Source organism: Panthera pardus, unplaced genomic scaffold, assembly GCF_024362965.1.
Source record: "Panthera pardus isolate Hobbes unplaced genomic scaffold, ASM2436296v1 HiC_scaffold_8, whole genome shotgun sequence".
Classification (NCBI taxonomy): Eukaryota; Metazoa; Chordata; class Mammalia; order Carnivora; family Felidae; genus Panthera; species Panthera pardus.
The window spans coordinates 9,449,671-9,472,304 of NW_026527013.1; the positions used below are offsets into that span (position 1 = coordinate 9,449,671).

Here is a 22,634-nt window from a genome sequence, read left to right on the forward strand (position 1 = left end):
CTGCTCCCACCCCAGTCTCCCCTTTCCTCTGGCTCCTCAGTGCTCTCTGTCTGACCAGCGGCCCCCGCCCCCACTGTCGCCCACCGTGGCCCCCCACCCGCCTCCTAGGCCCTGATGCCCTTTTCTTCCCGCTCATGTACACGCAGGGAGCCCTCGGGCCACAGCATCAGCGCTGCACTTCCCCTCCACGTCCATCATCCAGCAGTCGAGCCCGTATTTCACGCACCCGACCATCCGCTACCACCACCACCACGGGCAGGACTCGCTGAAGGAGTTTGTGCAGTTTGTGTGCTCGGACGGCTCGGGCCAGGCTACCGGACAGGTGAGTCCCGAGGGCCCCAGGAGCCCCGCCACAGCTCATCTCTGCATCTGTCCGTCTGTCTCGGGGCTCACAGGGAGAGGGTCCAGAAGCCAGGAGCCCTCCTGGGGCTGGAGCAGCAGACAGCCAGTAACGCCAGACGCCTCGATCTCCTGGATCTGGGGGTAGGGGTCTGTGTATGATGCCGGGGTCTGTCGGTCACGGTCTAGAGAAGGGCGGGGCAGTGGCTGGGCCCACCTTGCTCGGGCTCCTTGCCCCGCCCTTGGTCTCTGTTCCCCTGGGTAGGAGTGCATCCGTGATCTATCCGACCCGACCTGGGCTCCTTGCCTCCTAACACCCCTCTCAAAACCTCAGGGCTACAGGGATTTGGTAGGTTCTAGACCAACGCTTCCCAGCCTTGGCACTGTTAGCATTTGGGGCTGTTCATTCTCTGTTCTGTGGAGCTGTGTCCTCTGTGGCCCCTACCCACTCAATGCCAGCAGCATCACCCCCTCCCAGCCCCGATGACCAGGATGTCTCCAGACTTCAGTGGGCCCCAGGGGCATCATTGTTTCCTGGTGAGAAGGCCTGAGTAGAGGAAAGGCCCCCCGCCACGGGAGCTGTTCGGAGTCTCCTGTTGGCAGAACTCTTAACAAGAGTTTCCCAGGCCAGTCACTGTTCTGGAGCAAAGCCCTTGCGCTCCTCAGCCTGGAAGAGACACTGGTTCCCCCATGGAGCTCTGCCGCCCCACTGCCCTTGTCCGTCGGCAAGCCCTAGGGCCCAGTCACTGACCAGCAGAAACAAAGGCCACTCAGCAAAGGGCTTATTCCAGACAGTGCTGGGCCACAGGTGACCCTTCAATGGGACAGTGGTTCTGCCTTAGTCCCTGGGAGACCACTCTGGGTTGGGACACGGGTGGTCTCTAGACCTCTGGGAAGGTTCTAGAGCCCCAGCAGCACACTGCGCTGTGAGAAGGCCCAGTTCCTCTCCCTGCCACTGGTCCAGGCTGGAAACCTGCTGTGAGAGGTCAGGTGGGGTGGGGTAGGGGGGGGATGCTCAAAGGGCCGTGGTGGGGAAAGGCGTTCGGAAGCCCGTGCCAGAGGCAGCCCGGGGAGAGCCGTGGGAGGCTCTTGGCGACTCAGCCCGGTACTGCCTCGGGGCGCCCTGTGCAGAGTGGGCATTTTCTAAGTGCTGGTGTATTGATTTGGGGCAGGGCTACGGCTCGGCCTCCTCGCTCTCGCTGTCCAGAACGGAAGCCAGTCCTCTTCCGTCTCCTGTTCTCCCTCCTTCTGCTTTCCTTGTTCCCTTTTCCCCTTTTCCCTGTGAGGTCTTCTCTTGCTGGCTCTGTAGCTCCTTAGCACATTCGGAGCCTTACCCACCTCTCTGGACAAGCTCTGTCCACTTTCAGGGGCATGGAGGGAGAAGTGGCCATGACCCCCGACAGCTACGACACCTCCTTCAGAGATGCCAGCCGAGTCTGCGGGAGCCGCCAGCCTCTGTCCCGGTGTCCAAGAGGCCTGGGGTCTGGATTATGGATCAGAGAGGCCAGAAGCTCCGCCTCGCCTGCCTTCTCGCCCACAGAGGCAGCTGGGGTTTGGAGTCAAAATGAGACTGACCCGAAGGACCATTTTAGCCCGGAGAGTCAAGCCTAAACCCACAGGACCTTCAAGAATATGGGTCAGTCCATCTTTAAGCATCCTGATGCTGGCTGGGTCCTGAGCCTCTCCCTTGACTTGACCATTCAAGATTAAGGGCTCACTGGGTCCAGAAGTTTTCTTCTCAAGGCAGATGCTTGCTCCGTGGATAAAACACTGCAGTCAGGAGGGCCAACAGTCACCCTGGTTAAACAGAGAGGCTAGCCCGGCTGGGGAGTCTCTCTGGATTTCCTCCTGTGGCCCGTTGTGCCAAGAGCCGGGGTGGGGGGGGGGGCGGTAGGGAGGAGGGTTGTCTTCAGTGAGCCTGCTCCATGGGGCTCAGCTTCTGAGAGGAGGCTAGAGACGTCACCAGGCCATGGAGGAGGACAGAGCCGGAGGCCCCAGACTCTGCAGCTGACCTGGTGACAGGGAGTGGCAGTAGCAGGCTGCACTTGTTCCGTGGCTACCTCCAGAGTCCCCTCCAGGGCCCACTAACACACAGCTGCCTGGGCCTCGCCCGATCCTGATTCAGCAGGTCCAGGGCGGGGCCGAGAATCCGCACTTCTCCCCAAGTTGCCCAGTGATGCTGCTTCTGGTCGGGTGACCCCACTTTGAGACTCACTGATCGAAAGCCTGAAGGAGTAAGTTCCTCACCTCTTTGAGAACCGGGAGTCACAGACCATCTTTGCAGAAAAATACACGCACCCAGAAATGTTAACCGTTTGCAGAAGGGTTCCAGGCACCCCTGTGTTCATCCTCGGACCACAGCGCGAGCCCCTAATTGAGAAGCACCAAATCACTGACGGCCAAGGCCAAGTGGCGACACCGCTCGGAGGAGACGCAAAGGGCACAAGGAGGATGCCTGGTTCGCTGTATTTTCTGGCAGAGAAGAGACGACGAAGCAAACGCGATGGAGAGGTCACAGGGCCTGATGGGATGGCGTGAGTCTGGGAGGCGGGAAGACTGGTCGTAGCTCGGCCTCATCCAGCAGCGCCCGAGCAGCCAGGCCTGCGTCTTCACCTGTCAGAGGAGAATGAAGAGCTATCCCAGCCTCCGGGTTCCTTCTAGCTTTTAACTCCTGAGGTTTTCAGGCACCACAAAATCACAAGACCTTGAGATTTTAAAACCTCAACTTGTACCCCAATCAGAGCTGAGACATCCTAGCCTGCTTGGAAGTAGCTTCCAGAAACTAAACGTCGTACATCAGCGGTTTTCAACGTCCGGCCATATGGGGCTGGGATTGGCTTTATCGAGTGCGATTAACGATTTAGATCCTCCTGAGGGGAGACAGGGTCTGAGGACTAGGAGGAGGCACGGGCCACCCTATGGGAGCAAGGGCTGCCTGGAAGGCCACGTGTCCCAGCTCCTTGGGGGCCCAAGCTCAGGATGGCCTGGCCTGAAGGAGTGAGGCTGTGATCTGTTGGGATTGTCTGTTTCCTGCCCTGATGGAGGATAGGCACAAGATAGGCTGTAGAAATGGGGAAAGGCAGGTGCCGTGTGCATTTCAGCCTCACCCCTGTAGGGCTGGAGACCCCTGCCCTCTGGCCTGTGCTTTTGCCTGTTTCTGAAATGACACCTGGCACAAAGGGTCTCCAGCCCAGGACACAAACAGGGACCAGCAGCCCCGGCTTGCTTTGGTCAGGGGCCTCTGAGTGCGCAGGAAAGATGAAGTCAAGGGAACCATATGGAGGGATGGTGTTAGACCTTGGTGTCGGTCATCAGAGGTGAAGGGTAGTGGGTAGAACAGCCAGAGTTCAGAAGGGTATGGCCTGCACGAGTCAGCCATGGGGCTTGATGGTTTAAAGTGCGGCCGGATGGACGAGTGGATTCAACTCAGTCAGTGGGACTTGACAGGTGCCGCATGGGCCAGAGGTGGTAGTCCGCAGGCTTGTTGGGGAGCCTGGGAGGCAGCCTACTTGAAAGGCTCCAGTGGAGGTCAAGAGCATCTTAGAAAACAGGGGCAGGGTGGCTCAGTCGGTTAAGCGGCCGACTTCAGCTCAGGTCACGATCTCGCGGTCCGTGAGTTCGAGCCCCGCGTCGGGCTCTGGGCTGATGGCTCAGGGCCTGGAGCCTGCTTCCGATTCTGTGTCTCCCTCTCTCTCTGCCCCTCCCCCGCTCATGCTCTGTCTCTCTCTGTCTCAAAAATAAATAAACATTAAAAAAATTAAAAAAAAAAAAAGAAAACAGGGGCAGAGAGAGATGGATGGTGGCTTAGGGTATCTGGCTGGCCCCACGTCGGGGACGGTGTTTTCTGGGCAGGCCTTGAAGGGCGTGGGAAGGGGTGTTGTAGACAGGATGTTCTGCAGGGAGCACGTGTGCAACTCCTGCTCAGGCTGTGTTCCGGAAAGCCCAGGTGGTCAGCAGTGGGATGTACTTGGCGGGAAGGGAGTGTAGGGGCATGAATGGTGGAGACCCCCCATTTGGGCTCCACCACATGGGCCTTGAATGCCCAACTGGGGAGCTTGTATTTTGTGTTACACGCAGTCAGAGCTGTGGAAAGCAAGGGGCGAAACCCGAGAACCTTTGGGTTTGGAGAAGAGGGTTGGGATGAGCCTGCTGGAAAGAATCTATAGGATCCCCAGAATCAGACAGACACGGTTGTGAGTTTCAGGCCTCACCAGTTACAGCCGGGTGACTTTGGAGAAACCGCTTAGCTGCACAGAGCCTCAGTTTCCCCGGTTGTGAAAGGGGGGAGAATGGAGCTCCCCTTGCATCAGGGATTCCCACCCGTGACACTATTAACGATTGGATTGTTGTGCCTTTATCCTGGGGGCCATCTCGTGGGCTGCAGGGTGTGTAGGAGCAGCCCCGGCCCCCAGATGCCAGCAGCACCCCCCTCCCCAAGCTTTGCTACCCAGAATGTCTCCAGACCTTGCCAGTGTCCCCTGCCGGGGCAGAATCCACCGCACCGTCCCTGCCCCAAGCAAACAGTGCTGCCTTACTGGGTCTGAGGACTGGACGGAACGTGAGTCAAGTGCCTGGTACAGAGCTAGGCCGAGACCCGGGCTAACGAGTACACCGCTGGCATAGGGGAGACCCCTTGGGAGTCTCATTGTCCTAGTCCGGGTGAAACCAGGGAGGATAGAAGTTGGGCTGGCTGGAGACATCAAGGGAGTGGACTCCACAGGGCCCGCCCACCAGCAGAAGAAGGAGCGCAGGAAGCTCCCAAGGTCTCACACCTGGGTGGCTGGGTGGCAGAACATCGCCCCTCGGGAGAGGGGCCCGTTCAGGACCCAGAGGTCTGGCCCGGCCCAGGCAGTAGGAGGTGGTTGAGAGCGCCGCCCGGAGCTCCGGGGAGGCCTCTCCAGGGAAGCTGTGCTCCGCCCCTCCCTGTGGTGCCTTCGCCCCCTGAATCCCCGAGGCTGACGCACCCAAGGCCACGTCCGGGTCTGGGGAGGAAACTTGAATCTGAGGCACCAGAGAGGGAAGAAAGACAAGGAGCGGACCTGGTGACCGGGCAGCCCAGGCTTCCGAGGGCACTGGACACGGAAGTCCTCTCAAAGAGCCTCGTGGGAACCGGAGCAGCGATGGATTTTCCTCTCGGGCCGTTCTGTAGAGAAGAGGCCGGCACCCCGGGATCCTCAGGCTGCCAGAGCCACGGGCGAGCCCCCCAGCGCCCAGCATCTCCCCAGGCCGCGATGTGGGATGGACGCTGGAGGGCCTGTAGTTCTTGGCTGGGTCAGCCGGCCCCACCCCGGGGGCCCACAGAGGGAGGCATGCGTGTGTTTTCCGGGGACAGTGTGTGTGGGGTGGGGGCGAGCTGGCGCATCTTACCTGCTGAGGGAGAAGGTCTTCAAGAGCGTGAGCGTTCTAGGCGCAGCTGCTTATATGGCTAGGAGACATGTTTTAGTACCTAAAACATGTTCCCTGAGAAATAACAGACCACTCGTCGGACGCCCCCTTTCGTCCCTCCCTCAACTTCAAAAGAGGACCACACAAAAAAAAAAAAAAAAAAAAAGAGAGAAACACCTGAGAGACCAAATAGAAGCCTCACACCCTCACCCACCCTGTGCCCCGGAGGAGAGGACCCCATCCTGCATCTTCTACCGGGAGCGCCCGCTCTCAGGAGCGAGCTGGCGTGGCCGCGCAGGGGAGCGTGTGTCTGTGTGTGATGTGCCTTCATGCGTCACTCTATTTATGTTGTTCGCAGCCCAACGGTAGCGGCCAGGGCAAAGTCCCGGGGTCATTTTTGCTACCGCCGCCGCCTCCAGTGGCCAGACCTGTGCCCCTTCCTATGCCTGATTCCAAATCCACCAGCACTGCCCCAGACGGCGCCGCCTTGACTCCTCCATCACCTTGTAAGTGGACGATGAAACCGAAACCACAACGCCCAGCATCCCTGGCCCATCCAAACAGTCTCCACTGCAAAAAGAAAAACCCCTGCCCCGCCCACCGCCAAAGCACCCCAACCCAGAGCGCCATGGAGCCTCCCACCCGGACAAGAGCAGAGCTGAGCCCCCCCAGTCATGGCCTCCTGGGCCTCAGTTGCACCAGCCAGCACCCCACAAGCCCCCCCCTGCCCACCCGCGGCTCCCAGCCGGGGCGCCCCCCCCCCCGCCCCCGGCCCAGGCCCCTCCCGGGGGCGGGAGGGGAAGCACAGTGGGGCACGCAGGCCAGGGGTGCTGGCCAGGGTGGGAGGGGGGTGGGAGGCGCAGCCATCCCATCTTCATGCCTGATTGCTGTTTTTTTTTCATTTTTCGTTTTTTTTTTTTGTTTTTTGATTTTTGTTGTTTCGTTGTGCCCCGCTACACCAAAAAAAAAAAAAAAAAAAAAAAAAAAATTGTGACCACAAGGCGACGCCACCACCATCCCCTTTTGGCCTTGCTCCCTCACCTCCATTCGGGGCCCGTGGGCCTCTGACGGTGCAGCAGGCCAGCCCCTGACCTCCTCCCCTTCAATCTCACGTTTGGTTTCTCGTTGTTCCTCTTTTTGTTCCTTCCCCCCCTTCCCACCCCTGTCCCTTCCCCAGGTTGAATGTTCCAAGGACAAGGGCGGGCTCTGGGCCTTGGCTTCCTTCATCTCTCTCTCTCTGTCTCTCTCTTTTAACCAACGACAAATTTTGTCAAAGGGAAAAGAAAATCTGAGTTGAGAGGCCCAAGGTAGACCCGACGCGTGAAGGACAGGAGAGGTGGAGGGTGGGCAGCGTGCCGTCTTCGGGCAGCGGGGTGGGCAGCACTTTGGGCGCCCTGGGGGCTGGCAGGACTTCCTGGTCAGCAGTGGGAGGGGCGGCCCATCTCACTTTTCTCCGTCTCGCGCTCTCTGTTGCCTTCTTTCTCATGGTTTGAGTTCTTTTCCCCTTTCCGTCCTCTTCATGCCATCTTCCCATCTACATCCGCCATAAGACACGAAGTCATGGTCATGGTCATTGGAGGTGGGCAGGGTGGGGGGAGGAGGCGCCCGGCTGCAGGGGGGCGGGGGGCACCCTGGACAGAATCTGGTGAGCACGCAGTCCCTGGAGTGTGTCTGGTGGGGAGGGTGTGTGGGGGCGGGGGGGGGGATCCCCGGCAGCCTGTGACACTCCTTGTCCCTTCTGGGGACATCTTCTCTACCGGGGGTGCAGGACCCATTCCCTCCCATGGGGCTCCAGCCAGAAAACCTGAGAAGAGCTCGGGGCCGTTTGGCTGCCCATTTGCCCCCTCAGGCTCCAGAACAACCAACCCTGGGCACCGAAGCCCGAGCGTTCTGCCAGGCCCTCCAGCGTCCTCCTCCTCTGGTGCCTTGGCCCACCTCAGGCCCTGGGAACCACAGGACCTGGCTCATCCATCAGAGGACGAGAGCGCCTGCTGGGCCTGAGCCTTGCCACCTTTGGGCCCGAGCTGGCAGCCGGCTCCTCTCTCTGACCCTGTCCCACCCCGCGCAGCCCTCTGTTGGGCCCCTTCAAATTCCCTGAGCCATCGGCCCCATCCTTGGGACTGCCCAGTGGGGTTGAGCGGTGCAGCACCCACCTAGCTGACCTGGTTGGAGAGGTGGCCTGGCTGAGCCGCCCTTCCCTGAGCAGGGTGGGGCCGGCCCGCCAGAGCTCCCACCCTCCCGCCCTCCCAGGCTCCCTCTTTCCGGACCCGGGAGGGTCAGTGGGAAAGCAAGGGTGCCTTGCTTCAGTGAAGGCTGTCCTCAGTCCTGCTCAGTGCCTGGCTAGGGAACAGAACAGGGTCTGTGGGACCTCGGCTGAAGCCTCCAGGGCCCCTCCCTCGCCCTGGGCCAGGAAAGAGGACGCCTGGCTGAGGCGGGGTGCTAGGGGTGGGGGACGGAGTGTGCTCCTGGTCAGTGAGAGGATGATGGGACCCCTCCGGCCTGTCCTTCCCACTGCCAGCCTAAGCCCTGGCAGCATGGTCTAATCCCGTCTCTCCCTCTCTCAGCAGCCCCGAAGGGCAGTGCCCGGGCAGGCCCCAAGGCCTCACGGGGTCTCTCCCTCTCTTCCCTGCTCCCCACAGCATTCGCAACGACAGGCGCCTCCTCTGCCAACCGGTTTGTCAGCATCGGACCCCGGGACGGCAACTTTCTGAACATCCCACAGCAGTCTCAGGTAGGAGGCCCCACCCACGCTGTGGATGTGGGCAAGGGGCAGGGGAGGGGGGACCGCCGCACAGGCAGCGGCGGGGGCATCTGGGGAAGAGGCCGGTTCCTTGAGGCCAATCCGGGAGAAAGGGCCGGGGCAGGGCTGGAGGGCCCGGGCTTCTGCGCGCCCAGCTGAGCCTGCCTCCCCAGGCAGCCCCCAGGTCCTCTGGCTAATCAGCTAATTGGATAATTAGCTCTGACAGCCCCGGCCCTGGGGAAGGCGGCCAAAGACCTGAGGCTAGAGGCGCTCTGGGCCAGGCCTGGTGGGAGCCCGAGGCCCCGTCAGGAAGAGGACAGCGTCTGCCTGTTGCTCTCCTCCCGCTCCAGCTGGAAGCCCTGGCCCCCAGCCCTCCTTTCTTCCTTGGCTTTGGGTGGGCTGGGCGAGGGGTGGAGGAGGGACAGAGCCGTCCCGGTGGGCTGCGTGCCCAGAGACTCTGGCACCCAGGGTAGGGCAGGGCCTGTTGCCACCCTGGAGGCCCCTCCCTCAAGTCCCCATGAATCCCGTTAGAGGGGAGGCTGGGCTGCCGGAGCCTCCAGTCCAGCTCTCCGTCTGTCCCCAGTCCTCACAAGGAAACCTCCAGCCCTCCTGCTGGAATCTCCTGGATCCGGCTTTGTACAGGCATCTGTGCACACACACGCATGTGGGCCCCCTCCTCCCTGTGCCTGTCCCCAAGAGGCTGGGAATAGCCCACGGAGCCCAGGGCCCCGGGGTGCAGGGAGGACCCACCTCAGGAGCCGGGCAGAGGCAGCTTTTACAGCGCGGGGGCTTCTCGGAAAAGAACATGCAAATATCTTTCTCTTTTTCACGGTTTACAAAAACATCACCCTGTGAGCCCAAGGCCTTGGAGGCTTTCTCAGCCCCAGGAAATCCACCTCAGCCCAGGCTCCTTTACTGCTCTGAGGCCTGAGTCCAGAGAAAGTTGGTGGATGGAAGTTTTGTGTGTGTGGTTTGAGGTTTTGTTTGTTTTTTTTTTTTCCCTTTTCCTTTCCCTCCCTCAAAAAAAAAAAAAAAAAAAAAGCCAAAAAACTTTGTCAAACTTCAAACTTCAGAGCTCCCTAGTGGCAAGGAGGGGAGGGGAGGGGAACTTCAACCCCCTCCAGCTTCCCACCCCCTTTCCCCAGAGTCACGTCTGACCCGTCTGGTTTCCAGGAGCAACCAGACATGATGTAACACCCAGATGAACTTGAACTTGGGGGTGTTGAGAAGAAAAACAATGGCTCCGAGCAGGGGCTGGAGCCAGCCCCCTCCGCTGCTCTGTGCCAGGGAGGCAGAGAGAGCCCTGCTGGCAGAGGGCGGGAGGGGGTGCCAGAGGAAGGGACAGCAGGCGGGCCTCCCCTCCTGGCTGTGGGCCGGCACCAGGCAGCAGGGCTGCGTCGCACTCTCGCCCTCCCTCCCTCCCTCCCTCCCTCCCTCCCTCCCTCCGCCCCAGCCGCCTATAGCTCTGTGTTACTTACTCACTCTTGGGGACCACGGCCCCGGCCTCCCCCACTCACCCTGTTTCCGCCTCCGTGTGCTTTCCCTTCTTCACTTTCTCTGCGCACTTTGCTTAGACTTTGGGGCCAAGTCAGAGTTTGAGGCAAGTCTGGGAAACGGTCTTCCTCCCTCTTGTTTTGCAAGGGGCCTGGGCCCCGGGCCCCAGCAGGCAGGTGTGTCTGGGGGTGCCGGTGGGGGAGGCTCTGGGGGAGACTGGAGCCGGACAGGGCCCAGCCGCTGAGAGAGCCCTTGGGCCTGGGGGCAGGCAGGCGACTGCAGCGGGCGCAGGGGGTACGGTGGGGGGCGGTTTCCACAGTAACCAGTGACTTTAGCTGATCTCTGGAGCACCAGATGGAGAGAGAACAATAGAATGAGGGAAGAAAAGAGAATTTTAGCAATTTTGTCATTCCCTGGGCAGCGCTTTTTACTTAGTTTTAATCAATTTTGGACCTGGCTCAGGAAGCAGAGAGGGTGAGCAGAAAAAACCACTTTGTGCTTGGCAGCCGATGCACCCCCCCCCCCCTTTCCTGGGATCCGTGAGGAGGCACTGGGGAGCTTTCCTGGAAACACCTTTGTCCCTAACTCCAGGCCTTGAACTGGAGTCGTCTTCCTCTGAGGGAGGGGGGCTCCCCCCCCCCCGCCCCGTCCGAGCACTGGTGGTTGTCCCCCTGCTGTGCAGCTCAGGGGACCCCAAGGGGACCAGCCTGGGGTCTGGGCCTGGTCCGACAAAGACGGGGGCCAAGCAGGCCCTCCGTGTCCCGGTTGTCCCCCGCCCCCTCCGTCACAGGAAGGGTGAGGACCCGGCTCGCACAGCCGTGGCGTGAGGGTTCCGGTGTGGTCTCCCCTTGGGAAGGGGGCTCCAAAGAACACCGAGGCCTGAGACCGCAGTGACAGGGGCTCACTGCAGACAGCTCCCCTACCTTCTCAGGCCGGGACTGGAAGCCCAGGGGCCAGCTGCCGACTCAGGCCCCGCCAACAGCTCAGGGGGTGCCTTGTGCCTGGGTTTCCCCCACGCAGGGCCACGTGTCCCACGAGCCTCCCTTTCGCCTTCAGTCAGCGGATGGGGCTGGACTTCGGGCAGGTCCCCTGGGAGCCCCGCCGCAGGACGGCCGGTCTCCTCCGTGCGTGCCGTCCAGCACAGCGCAGGCAGTGAGCATCTCTGCCCGTGCGGTAAATGCCAGCAGCACCCCAGTCATTGGGGCACCCCCAGAGCCCCATGCTTCCAAATGCCTTCCCTCTGCACCATCTACCCGGGCAGCCGCTGGCCACGTGTGGCGGTTGAAGTTTAAATGAAATAACTAACTAGAGAAAACTTTCAGTCCCTCAGCCACACGAGCCCCATGTCAGTTGCTTAGAAGCCACCGCGTGGCTACTGGCTACCAGATTGGACAGAGCAAACAGGGGATGTTTCCGTCACAGAAGGTTCTCGGTGGTCTTCCAGGCCCCTTCTAACACTAAAACTCCATGTGTTTATCTCACAGTAGATGACAACCTGCGGTCCCCAACCAGAGCCTGCGGGGCAGGCCCGGCCTGCAGGCATGATCCGTGTGTCTGAAACAAGTGTTGTTAAACATTGACAACTTTCGCATGAAAATCCGTCTGGCCTTTTGGCTTCTTTTGAAGAGTTGGCCGATCGGGCCCCCACCCCCACCCCCCCACCCCCAAGCCCTCACTCCAATGTGGCAGCCTTGGCCCTGGGCTCCCTGGGAGCATGCCACATGAAGCAGTTAGGAGCATCGACTCTGAACCGTTCCCCGCATTTGAGTCCTGGCTAGGCCACGCGGGTGGGCGGTGTAGCCTCAGGCAGATCAGCCACCCTCTCTTGGAGCAAGGGGAGAATGGGTCACCACCCAGTGCAGGCTCTGTTAGCCCGGCTTGGCCCCTGCCGATCTGAGTCTGTGGCCCGGAGCCCCAGAGGGGCCCTGAAATACATTTTCAGGGACCCCTTTTTGGCCCCAAGGGTATTACCCAGGTACTGTAGGCCAGAGAGAACACGTCCCCCTTCCAGCCCTCCCCCACTGGCCCTTGGCCACAAGGTGGGGCCAGAGCCTTTGGTGGAGGGCATTGCCGGGCGGCCCGGCCTCCGGGTCAGGTGTGTTTTGTGAGCAGGAGCCACCAAGGCTCGTTTGTGGGAAGGTGGCTCCCCCTGCTGGCACCCTTAGGGAAGCCACTCCTGCCCCAGGGAGACTGCGGTCCTTCCCCAGCACCAGGTGTCCTGAGGATAGAGGATCAGGCACAGTGGGCTCCAGAGCCCCTCCCCCAGGCCTGGTCCCGCTAGGGACTAAAGCCATGTGGCATCCCCCGCCCCCTCCCCAGCCTTTCAGCCTGTGGGACCTTGGCTGGGGAGTACAGACGGGAATTTCTGCTTTTAATCCAAAGAGACAGAAAGAAAACTCAGCAAGAAGCTGTGCCACCCCCCACCCCACTCCCAAAACCCCTCTGGGGACAAAAGCTCCAGCCTGGCATCCTCCCCACCCTCCAGGACCCACACAAAAACCTAAACAATTGGAAACATGGCCAGATCCCAGGTCTGTGCCTGTGCCAGCTTCAGCCACGGGGGTCCCACCCGCTGGGCACAGTGCCCACGGGAAGGCCAGCTGGACTCTGGCACCGGGGGCAGGGTCTCTTGGGGGCGGCAGGATTCCCATCGGAGGTCTCGACAGAATGGGGAGGTACCTCTTCGTGGGGTGCCGGTGTCCTTGGCTCTGCTGGGACCGGGCCCTCCAGGGACCTTGGACACTGGCTGCCAGTCAGCTGGCCAGGTGGGGGCAAGAAGAGCGGTGCCCCCCCCGCTCTTTTCAATGTCGCCTCTTTTTTTTTTTTTTTTTTGTCCCGTTTCAGTCCTGGTTCCTCTGATAAGATCGACAGAAGAAATGACAAAATGTAAAGAAGAGGTTCCTCAAACGGGGGGAGAAGAAATTTTGAGACGTGGAAAAATCCCCCAGCCCAGCCCCACCGAAAAAGCAAAAATTAGACGTCGTCAGCCACTCAGCCCTTCTCTCCTCCAGCCCGGGGACCCCTGCAGGCCCCCAGAAGCAGCCCAGTTCTCGGAGAGCCCTCAGAAGAGGTCTCGGTGGAGCTGTGCACCAGCAGCCAAGCAGAAAGAAACATGCAAAACGGACTCTGTTAAGTAGAGGACAGAAAGAAAGAAAGGATGCGGCAGAACTGCCTTTCTCCCCTCCCTACCCCGCCCCAACCTTCCGGGGAAGGAACAAAATCAACCCAACAAAGCAACCAGCACGGTTTGAAAGGGCCTCTCCTCCACCGTCACCCTTCCTAGGGGAACCCCACCCCCAACTCAGTCCGGGAGCTTCACTAGGGAGCTCAGAGGACAAGCTTGTACAAATGACGGGGTGCAGATCCAGAGGGTTCTCCCTCCAGACTCTGCCTCCTCCCTGCCTGTCTCCCTCTCTCCCAACCCCCTCCCCACCCCCACTGCCTTGGCCTCTGGCTTCTCCCCGCCCCCCCACCCCCAGCTGCTTTGGACTAGGTGAGGCACGGTGGCTTCCAGGTTTCCCTGCCCTACCTTTGGGCTAGAAGGCCCCCCCTCCCGCCGGGGCGGCCAGGAAGCGTCCTCTGGAGCTAGCTTCTTGCTCCTGGAATGGAGGGCGTTCTGCCACTCCACCCTGAGCTTCGGGGGTAGTTTCAGGGCCCCAGACTTCTCTGTACAGTCCACAGGAAAAAGTCGGAATGCTACAACAGCCTGTCCCAGCCTGGGACAGGCCCCCTCTTCCCTCCTCTCTGCAGGCCAGGAAAATCACTCTCTTGCCACGCCACAAGTGAGGGGAGGCGGGCCCTAGGTCGCCCCCACACCCCAGCCCCGCATGCAGGTGCCCTCGCTCCGCCCCACCGGTCCCTGCCCCTGCCCCTCACACAGACAGCCCTGCTGTGGCCGGGGCCGGAGAGTGGAGCAGAAAGGGGACCCCGGAGCCGAGCGAGGAGGACGAGGCAGCCGCCACTGCCATTGGCTAAGCCGCCACCTGCGCTAGGTAGGCGTCCTGCTCGCCGACTTTCAGTTCCTTTGGAGGGTGTTGGGTGTTGTCCTTTTTCAAAAGTGTTTTGGAGCTTTCTCTGTCCGCCCCCCCCCCCAGCCCCACTTTCTCCACCACATGGGCCTCCTGGCCACTTCTCTCTGGATTTCAGCTGTAATGTCTTTACTCTTTATTTAGGGGTGGGGCATTCATCGTTTGGGTTTTTTGCTGTTGCAATTGGGAACTCCTCCATTTGAGCAACTTGGGAACAATTTGGTAACACACGACAGGAAGTAGCTCTCCTCTCCCCCTCCCTGCAGCCCCTTCCTCCTCCCAAGGGATGGATGGGGGCCTGTCCAGAGGGTCTTCAGAAGCCCCCTGGGAGGGAGGGAAGCAAGAGCATGCCCAGCCCCCCCCCTCCAGGGTGTGACTTGGCCCCTCTGGCTTGTCTTTCTGTGCCTTACTCCCTCCTCCCTGCATCTCCCTTCCTAGGCCCCCTTCTCGAGTCCTCGTGCCTCTCTCTCTTTCTTAACTGTATGAAAACACAAAGCACAGGTCAGGATCCTCTGAAAGTCAGTCAACCCAACATTGCACCGCAGGGGCGGGTTGTGGGCTTTATTTATTGTGAATCTAGTTTGCGAGGCTGTGGCCCCAGCAGGGAGGGAGGGAAGGAGGGGAGGGAGCTGGCTGGGGAGGCAAGGAGGGCCCTTACCTGGGGCAGAAGGGGCCAGCGCGCCGTGCGGTGCGGTCCTCGACTGGAAGCCACAAGGCGGCTGGCCCCAGGAGTGGCTTTTGTTGGAAGTTGAGCGAAGGCCCTCCCCCCATCCGCGTGCAGCCCTCGGGGAAGACCGGGACTGAGAAGCAGGGGACAGGGGATCCCACGGGAGCCTGGGGTGGGGGGCGTGGGGAGTAGGGCGGGGGGGTGGGGGGGCCGGGTGGGCCGGGCGTGACGCGCGGTCAAAGTGCAATGATTTTTCAGTTTGGTTGGCTAAACAGGGTCAGAGCTGAGAGGGGAGCGGAAGGGACCCCCTGCCCGGCCGCACGCGCCCCTTCCCTCGAAGACAATCGGGGCCGCGGGCGCGGTGGGCCCGCGGGAGCCGGGGTCGGCGGGGCGCCCGCCCGGGCGAGGTCGGAAGCTGCAGGCCAGCTGGGCCGGGGCGGGAGCGCGCCCGGCGGGGCTGCCCGGGCGGGCAGGGGTGGGGTGGGGGTGGGGGGCCGCTCCTTTCCCAAGTGTCGTTGTGAGGGGCAGGCGAGGGGCTACGAGGGCGACAGGAGATGTGGGGACGTGTTAGAAGAGAAAAAAACCCACAAAAAATATATATGGGGGAAATGAACTTTTTTTTTTTTTCATTGAACCAAGTGCAATGCATCAGAGAGTTTTCCTATCTTTGTATGTTAAGAGATTGTTAAGAAAAATTCTATTTTTGTTGTAATGTCCTCGCGGCTCTGGGGACGCTAAAAGAACTGGGCCCGCCCCGCCCTGCGCGGGGATAACGAAAGCTGAGTGTTTTTTCCTTTTTTTTTTTTTTTTTGTTCGTTTTAAGTTTTTTTTTTTTTTTTTTTTTTTTTAAGTCGTTTTCCTGCGTTGACGAGGATGATCTGGGGTTTTTATTTGTTTCGTCGTTCGTTCTCGGTTTCGGTGGGAGGGCTGAAGGAAACGTTCACATTTTAGAGTTAAAAAAAAAAAACACCTCGACACTAAAAAAAAAAAAAAAAAAACAAGATCAAAAAGGAAAAGGACGAGAGAAAATTATTTTTAAGATAATTCAACATAAAAACCCTGGTGCTTCTTACATTATAAAGTACGTTTTAAAAAAAAAACCCACAAACTATTATACATAAGTTTATGAATCAATTAAATATCCTGCACTTGTTAGGAACACGCATATCCCTTCTTTGTTGAGTTTAACGGAACGGGACAGCGGCATACGCCCGGCGGCTGGGCTGCTCTGGTCGCGGGTCTCCCCGGGCGCCCCCTCCCCAGGGCCCAGCGCCCCCCTCCTCGCCCCATCCCCGTCCGGGCACGGGGGCGCGGCGGGGGGGTCCCCAGCCCCTCCCCCGCAGAGGTCAATGCCAACGAACAAACGTCCCCTCCCTCCCTCTCCCTCTCCCTCTCCCTCTCCGCCCCGAGCGCCCTTCTTTGAGCCAGACGCCAACTTGACCCTCACCAGCATTATCAGGAGCGCGCTCAGCAAGTTGGTAGTTACCCTCCCTTTTCCCCGGCGCCCCCAACTCAACATCATTCCTCCCACCCCTACCCCTAGCCCCGTCACCCACCGGGGAGCACGAGGAAGGCTCGAAGCTCCAGGACAGGACCAGCCAAGCTGACAGGTCGATTCGCCCAGGCCCGCGCCCGCACGCACGCACGCACACGGCCCCGCACACAGCCCCACCCCACCCTGCAACCAGCCCCGTCGACTGCCTTACACACCCGCCCCCGCGCTGGCCGGCCGACCTAGTGCCTTGTTCTCACCCCCGTGCTGGCGGAGCGGACGCCGCGCTCTGGGTCCCAGAGGGGCCGGGTGGCTCAGACGACCCACCATTTCCTCACCCCGACCGTGCTGAACGGACCCCCCCCCCCCCCACATGAGAGAAAATAAAGGAGCAATAAAGTCACGAGAAATTTCGTCCCCCAATCGAGAGCCCGAGGGGCACCCCAGCCCCGCCTCTGCTCCCCCCCACCCCCCCACCCTCGGGGCGCCCCCCTCCCCCCCAAGCCAGCCTGGGCCAGCCCCGCTTCGGCCCCTCCCGGGAGATCCGTGCGCCCGACCAGCACCAGCATCGCGGACCGCAAAGGCCGCCCGTCCCGTCAAACAAGTTTCTTCTTAGGCTAAGAAACGCAGTATATACGAGTATCTCTATATATAGTACTAATGGATTTGGTGTGCTTCCCCCTTAGCGTCCCCCGTCCCTCCGCTCCTCTTCCTTCAGCCTGGTCTCCCCCTCTCTCTGCCCTCCACCCCCGTCTCTGCACTGAGATACATAAGAAACAAGGGTAGTTTACTGTCTGTTTTGTTTTCTGGGTTTTCAGTGTCCTAGCGGAATGCAAGTAGGCAGCCAGCCCGTCTGTTCCCTCTCTGCCCCGCCCCGCCCCGCCCCGCCCCGCCCCCGTCACTGCGCTTCTGTTACACCATCTTTGCCTGACTCTCTCCGGCTTCTCCATTGAATGGCTAATGTGTATGTGAAATAAAGAAATAAAGAAAAACAAAAGTAAGAGCGCCCGAGCCTTTGCTAACGCCGTCGTGCGGGACCGGTTCGGGATCGGTGGGGGGTGGGTCCCGGCGTCCATTCTGCGCCTCCCTCGGCGCACCTGGCGCGCCGCAGACGCGGTCCAGGAGCGCGTATCCGTGAGTCTCCAGGAGGGGGCGCCGGCGAGAAGGGCAAAGCCCAGCCCCCTACCCTGTCCCTCCCCACCTCTCTCGGTGACCCCAGCCCCGGAAAAAAAGGCACCACTTTAGTCCGATGACCTGTCTGCCATGTTGGTTCCCGGACCTCGTCCCCCGGAGGAAGACGCGGGAAAGGTCATTTCCAGCGGGCGGTGGGTGGTAAAAAGGCCTACAGGGCCCCCCGCGGGCGACAGTCGCCCCTCCAGATCCCCGGGCCCTATTCCCCCGTTGGGAACGTCCTCACTGGTCCCTCTTCCGGGGAGTTCGCTCCCGAGCAGGCGCAGAGCATCGGCCGCCCCTTTCTCGACCGCCCCAGGCTGAGTTCCCGGTGCCCCTCGGCTCCGAGGCCACGCCCGCGGAGGTCACCGCACCTCAGGGCTCACGGCCGCTCGTTCCGTCTTGATGGGCCGGGCCGCCCCGTCGGGGCTGCCGTCGGGGCCGGCCGGGGGCGCGGGCTGCGAGCGCATCACTGATTCGGCCCTGCGACACGGCCCGCGGCGGGCGCTGTCGTTCGGGCCTCGGTGCGCTGGCCGTCTGCGGGGCCCGGGCGGGGCGGGGCCTGCGGCCAGAGCGGCCGCCTGGTCGCGCAGCAGCCGCACCAGGAAGCCGATGTATTTCATGGCCAGGCGGAGCACCTCGTTCTTGCTCAGCTTCCGGTCGGGCGGGTGCGTTGGCAGCAGCTTCCTGAGCTCCGCGAAGGCGCCGTTCACGTTCTGCTGCCGCCAGCGCTCCCGGCTGTTGGTGAACACACGCCGGGCCACCTTCTGGGGCTGGTGCCCTGGGGAACACGAGGGGCAGGTTTGGCGCGGAGGCCCAGGGGGCGCCCCCTGGGGCCCTCACTTCAGCGCCCAGAATCTCCGAGGGGACTTCCACACAGGCGGCGGGCTGGGGCTTTTTCCACGCAAGGGCTCCACAAGTAGGATCCATGGGTCGCTCCCCTGCTGGGTAGCCGCCCCTCTCCCACCCTACTCACCCCAGCGGCCTAGACAAGGACCGTCACCGGCCCAGGTTGCAGGCAGCCGAAGCCTTCCGAACCCGACTGTCCACACTTCTATGTCAGTGGCCGAGACTCCCTAGGGAAATGTTTCCTGTGGCTGTCAGTCTGGAGAGCTGTCCTTGCGGTCCCCATTCTGAGTGTGGCCCTGCACGTGGCTGGATGTGCACACGGGTCTGAGAGGTTCTCTGGGTGTGAACGTGGGCCTGCGCGACTCGGGTGGCTGGCTGAATTCCTGGGATATCTAAATGGCTGTGGTTGCCTATGATCGTTGCCGGGTGCTTGTGGTCGTGTGGCTGTGGTTCTGTGGCTGACTCTTGTGGGGCCATGGTCCTGAGTGGCTGTGGTTGTGTGGCTGTCTCTGCTGTGGTGGTCGTCCTGTGGCTGTTCCCTGCGTGGCCGTGCATTCGCCTGGAGCTGTCATTTCGCGGCCCCCATGCCACGCGGTACGTTTTGCCATGACTCTCCGTGGCTTGTTGGGTGGCTGTGGTCGTGTGGGACTGGCCCCGGGCCTGTGGTTTTTGCACAGGAATGTAACCTGAGCACTGAGCCCCCGTGTGGGCTATCCTGTGTGTGCCTGGGCGCGCCTGCAACAGCTCTCCCCGTGGAAGACGCGAGCCCCCGCAGAGATGGCGACACACACACGAACCCGCACTCACCCTCGGCCAGCTCCAGCTCGCAGTGGCTAGGTCTCCGCTTCAGCCGGCTGCTGGGAAAGATGCCAAAAGGTCCTGCCGGCCCAATGTAGAGGCTGTAAGGGGTCGTGGGTCACTAACGCTTTGTGGGCAAGGACCCTGGCCCCGAATTCCCCCCAGGTCCCAGCCCCCCCCCCCGCCCCGCCACTGACCTGTTGAGAAAGGGGTGAGGGTGGTAATGCAGGGCCAGGGGGGGCGGGACAGTTCCCAGGGTAGAGAGTTGCAGCAGGGGGGGCCGCAGGGTGCTCAGCTCCGTGGTGGCCATGGTTGCCCCGGGAGGCCTGGTGTGGCCCAGGCTGATCACTGGCACGCCAGGGGGCAGCCTGGGGGGTGAGGAGCCTCGGTGGCCAACCTCCTTCACCTTTGGGGGCCCAGGTGAGGCAGGCTTGGGGGGCGGAGCGGGCGCTGGGCTGGGGGCACACACCACTTCCGCCTTCTCAGTCATGGTGGGGCCCACCTCTGTCTGGGCCTGGGGAGGGCACATGGACCCCGAAGGGGTGCTCACCTGCGGGAGACAAGGAAGCCAGTGGGGAGGGAAGAATCAGATGCCACGCACATCCCTCAGCCCAGCAGAGCCCTCAAATGAGAGGGAAAAGGTGGGGGTGGGGGTGGGGGTTCGGTGGGCAAAAGCAGGCGGGCTCCGATACCACCAGGACACAGGAGGGGACCTGATGCGAGGGCAGGAGGTACCCAGTGACCCCCTGGGCAGCGCTGAGCTGGGCAGTGCTCTCTCTGAGCTGTTTGTGACCCACGAGGGCCTCAGCTGCCCAGCTCCTGAGCAAATTTCCCTTATTCCAGAATCCCTCCTCACCTGGAGGCGGGAGCGAGGGGCGAGGCCAGGAACCCATGACGGATCCTGCGGCCCCCAGGATGACCCCGTAACCTTCAGATCTGATCCCAAGACCCCTCACCGGTAGCGTGTGACCTTAGAATCCCTCTGTAATTGACTCTGGCCCTTCGCCGATTCCCCCCACCCCTCCCCCAGCTGACCATGTGGCCCTCAGCTATGACCCCGAGAGGCTCTTCCCAACGCCTCCCTGTTACACCCTGAAAGTCCTCTCTAATCGCTCCGTTGACGCCCGCCCCCACTGAAAATGTCCCCCTTACTAACCCTGTAACCCCACTGCTGACATGATGATAAAAAATGCTGACCCAGGATCCCAAACACAGACTCCACTGCCCAGTAGACAGGGTCATGTCCCAATCCTTCTCTGGCCCTATCAGCAGCCTCCCCCACCCTCCCCACCCCATCAGCATCCACTCCTCTGCAACCTGCGCAGCCGTCCCTGTTCACTCTTGGCCCCACGGCTTGGAGTGTCCCAGCAACTTCTGGGACTCCTGGCCCCTCTGTCCTGTCTTCCCTACCTAGGCCCTGGGCTCTCACTTAGTGAGCATCCGCCCCCCCCCCCCCCCCGTTGAATGAATGAATGAAGGATGGATGGAATGAATGAATACAGGCGGTCCCGGGATACCCCACCTTCAGGCGGACTCCGCTCTTACCCCGGCGCTGGTCCTGCTGCCTGGTGAGAGCCCCGGCTCTGTCCCGCAGGGCCAGGATGCGGGTTCGGCTGCAGGCCAGGCTCCGTGGCTCTGATCCGGTCCGGCCTCTGCGCTCTGGGCCGCTGGGAGCTTGCCGCCCCCTCCCGGCAGCGACGTCGGGCCGCGCCTCTTCCCGGGCTCGCTAGGGCCCCGGCGACGGCGGCGTGGATCCCTCGAGGGAAAGTGAGCTGCTCCTGGCCGGCCCGCCCTCTCCCCGCCCCCGGCGGCCCAGTTTCCTCCCTCTCACCCCCGGGCCGCGCCGGAGGATGCCGGGCCGGCACAGATAAGGCCCTGGCCGACTGGCCGCGCCTGATAAGGAGCCGGGCTGACCCCGGAGGAAACCGGCGGGCGGGGAGCTCCGAGCCGGGGCCTCACGGCCCCGCCCCCGGCCGGCGACGGACAGGGCCGTCACCCCTCAGGGCCTCACCTTACGTCCTCCCAGGCACTGGAGTGGCCCAGGGTCTCTGAGGACCCCGACCCAGCGCGCCGCTGGGAGTGAGGTACCCGGATGCACGCAGAGGGGGAAACTGAGGCAGGGAAGCAGCAGCCTCCAGTATCGCGCTTGGGTTTCACCTCCGGCTTTGAACACCCCCTGCTCAAGTGTCCGCGCTGATGGGGGTGGAGGAGAGCCCTTTCCGGCAGTCTGCGGCCTCGTGACCCAGGGCCCCCTCCTGCTCCTCCTCTCCTCACCCTGCTTTGTTCCTCTTTTTACAGACCGCCTGCCGGGCTTCGCGCCACCCCCACCCCGGACTGGGGCACTGGAGGGAAGGCAGTTCTGACAGTCTGCCCTCGCGTGTCCTGCCTGGCCCAAGTGTCCTGGGCCCCCAGGCCTGCTCTCCACACCACCTTTTCAGGCCCAGGAGGGTGAGAGGAAGCACCATGGCTGGGAGGGACTTCCTAGGGAGCCGGGGCTGGCAGAACGTTACAATAGGTGCCCCCAGCCCGCCCTGTGGCCACGTGGATCCTCTAGGCCACCGGGTCACACAGCCCCAACTTGATGGTCTCTGGCCCTCCTCCCACATCACAGGCCGCTTTGAGGACGGTGATAAAGAGGCGTTGGGCAAGCATCTTGCAGTGGTGGGGGTGCTCAGCACCCGGCTGGAGCCTGCTAGAAAGGCGAAAGGCAGGGCCCTGGGAATAGCTAGGGAGCAGGGACAATACTTTTCTCCAGGGCCCCCTCACCCGCGTCCATCACACTTTGCCTCCAGTGTATCTGGGGGCCTGCAGGAGCCGCCCAGCACGGATACTACCACCACCCTCCCAGGAGTCTGGTGAAGCCCCGAGCCAGCCGGCCTCCAACCATCCCACTGCCCCAGGGAAGCGCGAGGTCAGCTCTGAGCCCCCAAGTTAACGGATCACCCCAACAAACTAGGTTCCTTTTACAGGCGGGGAGGAAGCCAAGGGAAAGGTGTTTGCGGGGGGGCCCCACGGCTACCACGTGGGGGTGGGGATTCTGCCCTAAGCCTCTCCGTTAACGTTGCTAACCCTCCGTCCCGGAGGGGAGGGGAAGCGGCAGGCCGGCTAGTGCCTCAGTGTGCTCGCCCGAGGGGCCGCGGAGCAGGAAGCACCTGGCCTGGAGCGGATGCACAAGGCGCCTGGTTCCGGTCCGGCTTCCGCCACCGCGGCCCTGTGGGGAGCTCGGCCAGAGAAACCGGGCGGCGACGCGAGGCAGGGTAGGGGCTGGGTGACTGGAGGGCCCGCCTGTGTCTGGGTGCGCGCCAACAGGGGGGCGGAGGCCCCACGAACACGAGCGCACGGCTGCCGCCCCGTGGCCGGCTCGGGAACTGCAGGCGCCAGCAAAGGGGCGGGGGGCTGAGCGCCTCGTGCTGCGAGACAGACCATCCCGCTGGCCAACGGTCAGCTCCCACACCCCCATACAGACAGAACACTCCAGATGGCAATACTGACAGCACTTCGGTCGGGCAGGGACAAACAAACCTCCAGATGCGTAGCGCTTCCCCAGGGAGTGAAACAAAAAAAGATGCACAGAGGAACGCAGGCTCCAGACACGCAGCTGGAGAGACGGACAGAGCCCCTAAGGCAGACGGACAGACAGACCCGCAGGCAGCCTCCCGACCCAGACGAATG

The 22,634-nt window shown here is 61.9% G+C and overlaps 2 protein-coding genes and 2 long non-coding RNA genes across 10 annotated transcripts in view; 2 read left to right on the forward strand and 2 right to left on the reverse strand.

Annotated features, from left to right (window-relative positions):
* NFIX (nuclear factor I X) overlaps nucleotides 1-15,669 on the forward strand; it is a 98,249-nt gene extending 82,580 nt beyond the window's left edge. For 3 of the 5 annotated variants that reach the window (XM_053897418.1, XM_053897419.1, XM_053897417.1), the window contains exons 8-11: nucleotides 147-322; nucleotides 6,083-6,230; nucleotides 8,364-8,455; nucleotides 12,803-15,669. In XM_053897418.1, coding sequence (XP_053753393.1) covers nucleotides 147-322; nucleotides 6,083-6,230; nucleotides 8,364-8,455; nucleotides 12,803-12,817 — 431 coding nt within the window. In that variant the 3' untranslated portion in view covers nucleotides 12,818-15,669. The remainder of the gene's footprint in view (nucleotides 1-146; nucleotides 323-6,082; nucleotides 6,231-8,363; nucleotides 8,456-12,802) is intronic. The other 2 variants (XM_053897421.1, XM_053897420.1) reach the window with 1 other exon arrangement.
* LOC128775556 (uncharacterized) lies at nucleotides 6,872-10,158 on the reverse strand. Its single transcript, XR_008420340.1, has 2 exons — nucleotides 9,982-10,158; nucleotides 6,872-7,258 (listed from the first exon to the last, which is right to left on the reverse strand). It is a non-coding gene; the product is annotated as an uncharacterized LOC128775556 (long non-coding RNA).
* LYL1 (LYL1 basic helix-loop-helix family member) lies at nucleotides 15,252-20,614 on the reverse strand. Of its 3 annotated transcripts, none has more exons than XM_053897422.1 (5): nucleotides 20,508-20,614; nucleotides 19,160-19,512; nucleotides 18,972-19,063; nucleotides 17,690-18,096; nucleotides 15,252-15,630 (listed from the first exon to the last, which is right to left on the reverse strand). In XM_053897422.1, the coding sequence occupies exons 2-5, from the start codon at nucleotides 19,489-19,491 to the stop codon at nucleotides 15,607-15,609; spliced, it is 855 nt and encodes a 284-aa protein (XP_053753397.1). In that variant the 5' UTR covers nucleotides 19,492-19,512; nucleotides 20,508-20,614; the 3' UTR covers nucleotides 15,252-15,606. The 3 variants fall into 3 exon arrangements, with proteins under 3 accessions (XP_053753397.1, XP_053753398.1, XP_053753399.1); XM_053897423.1 differs by having other exon boundaries at nucleotides 20,485-20,586; XM_053897424.1 differs by lacking the exon at nucleotides 15,252-15,630 and having other exon boundaries at nucleotides 15,671-18,096.
* On the forward strand, nucleotides 20,603-22,526 carry LOC109254022 (uncharacterized). The gene is made up of 3 exons (XR_002074621.2): nucleotides 20,603-21,046; nucleotides 21,261-21,410; nucleotides 21,718-22,526. It is a non-coding gene; the product is annotated as an uncharacterized LOC109254022 (long non-coding RNA).
* The last annotated feature ends 108 nt before the right edge of the window (nucleotides 22,527-22,634 follow it).

Excerpts from the sequence above, each read along its gene's own strand:
- LYL1 (XM_053897422.1), bottom strand. The coding sequence starts at position 19,491 with ATGTGCCCTCCCCAGGCCCAGACAGAGGTGGGCCCCACCATGACTGAG. Across the intron at positions 19,064-19,159 it reads CCTCACCCCTTTCTCAACAG|CCTCTACATTGGGCCGGCAG; the intron begins GTCAGTGGCGGG and ends GACCCCTTACAG. Across the intron at positions 15,631-17,689 it reads GAGCGGCCGTGAGCCCTGAG|TGTCGAGGTGTTTTTTTTTT; the intron begins GTGCGGTGACCT and ends TTTTTTTTTTAG.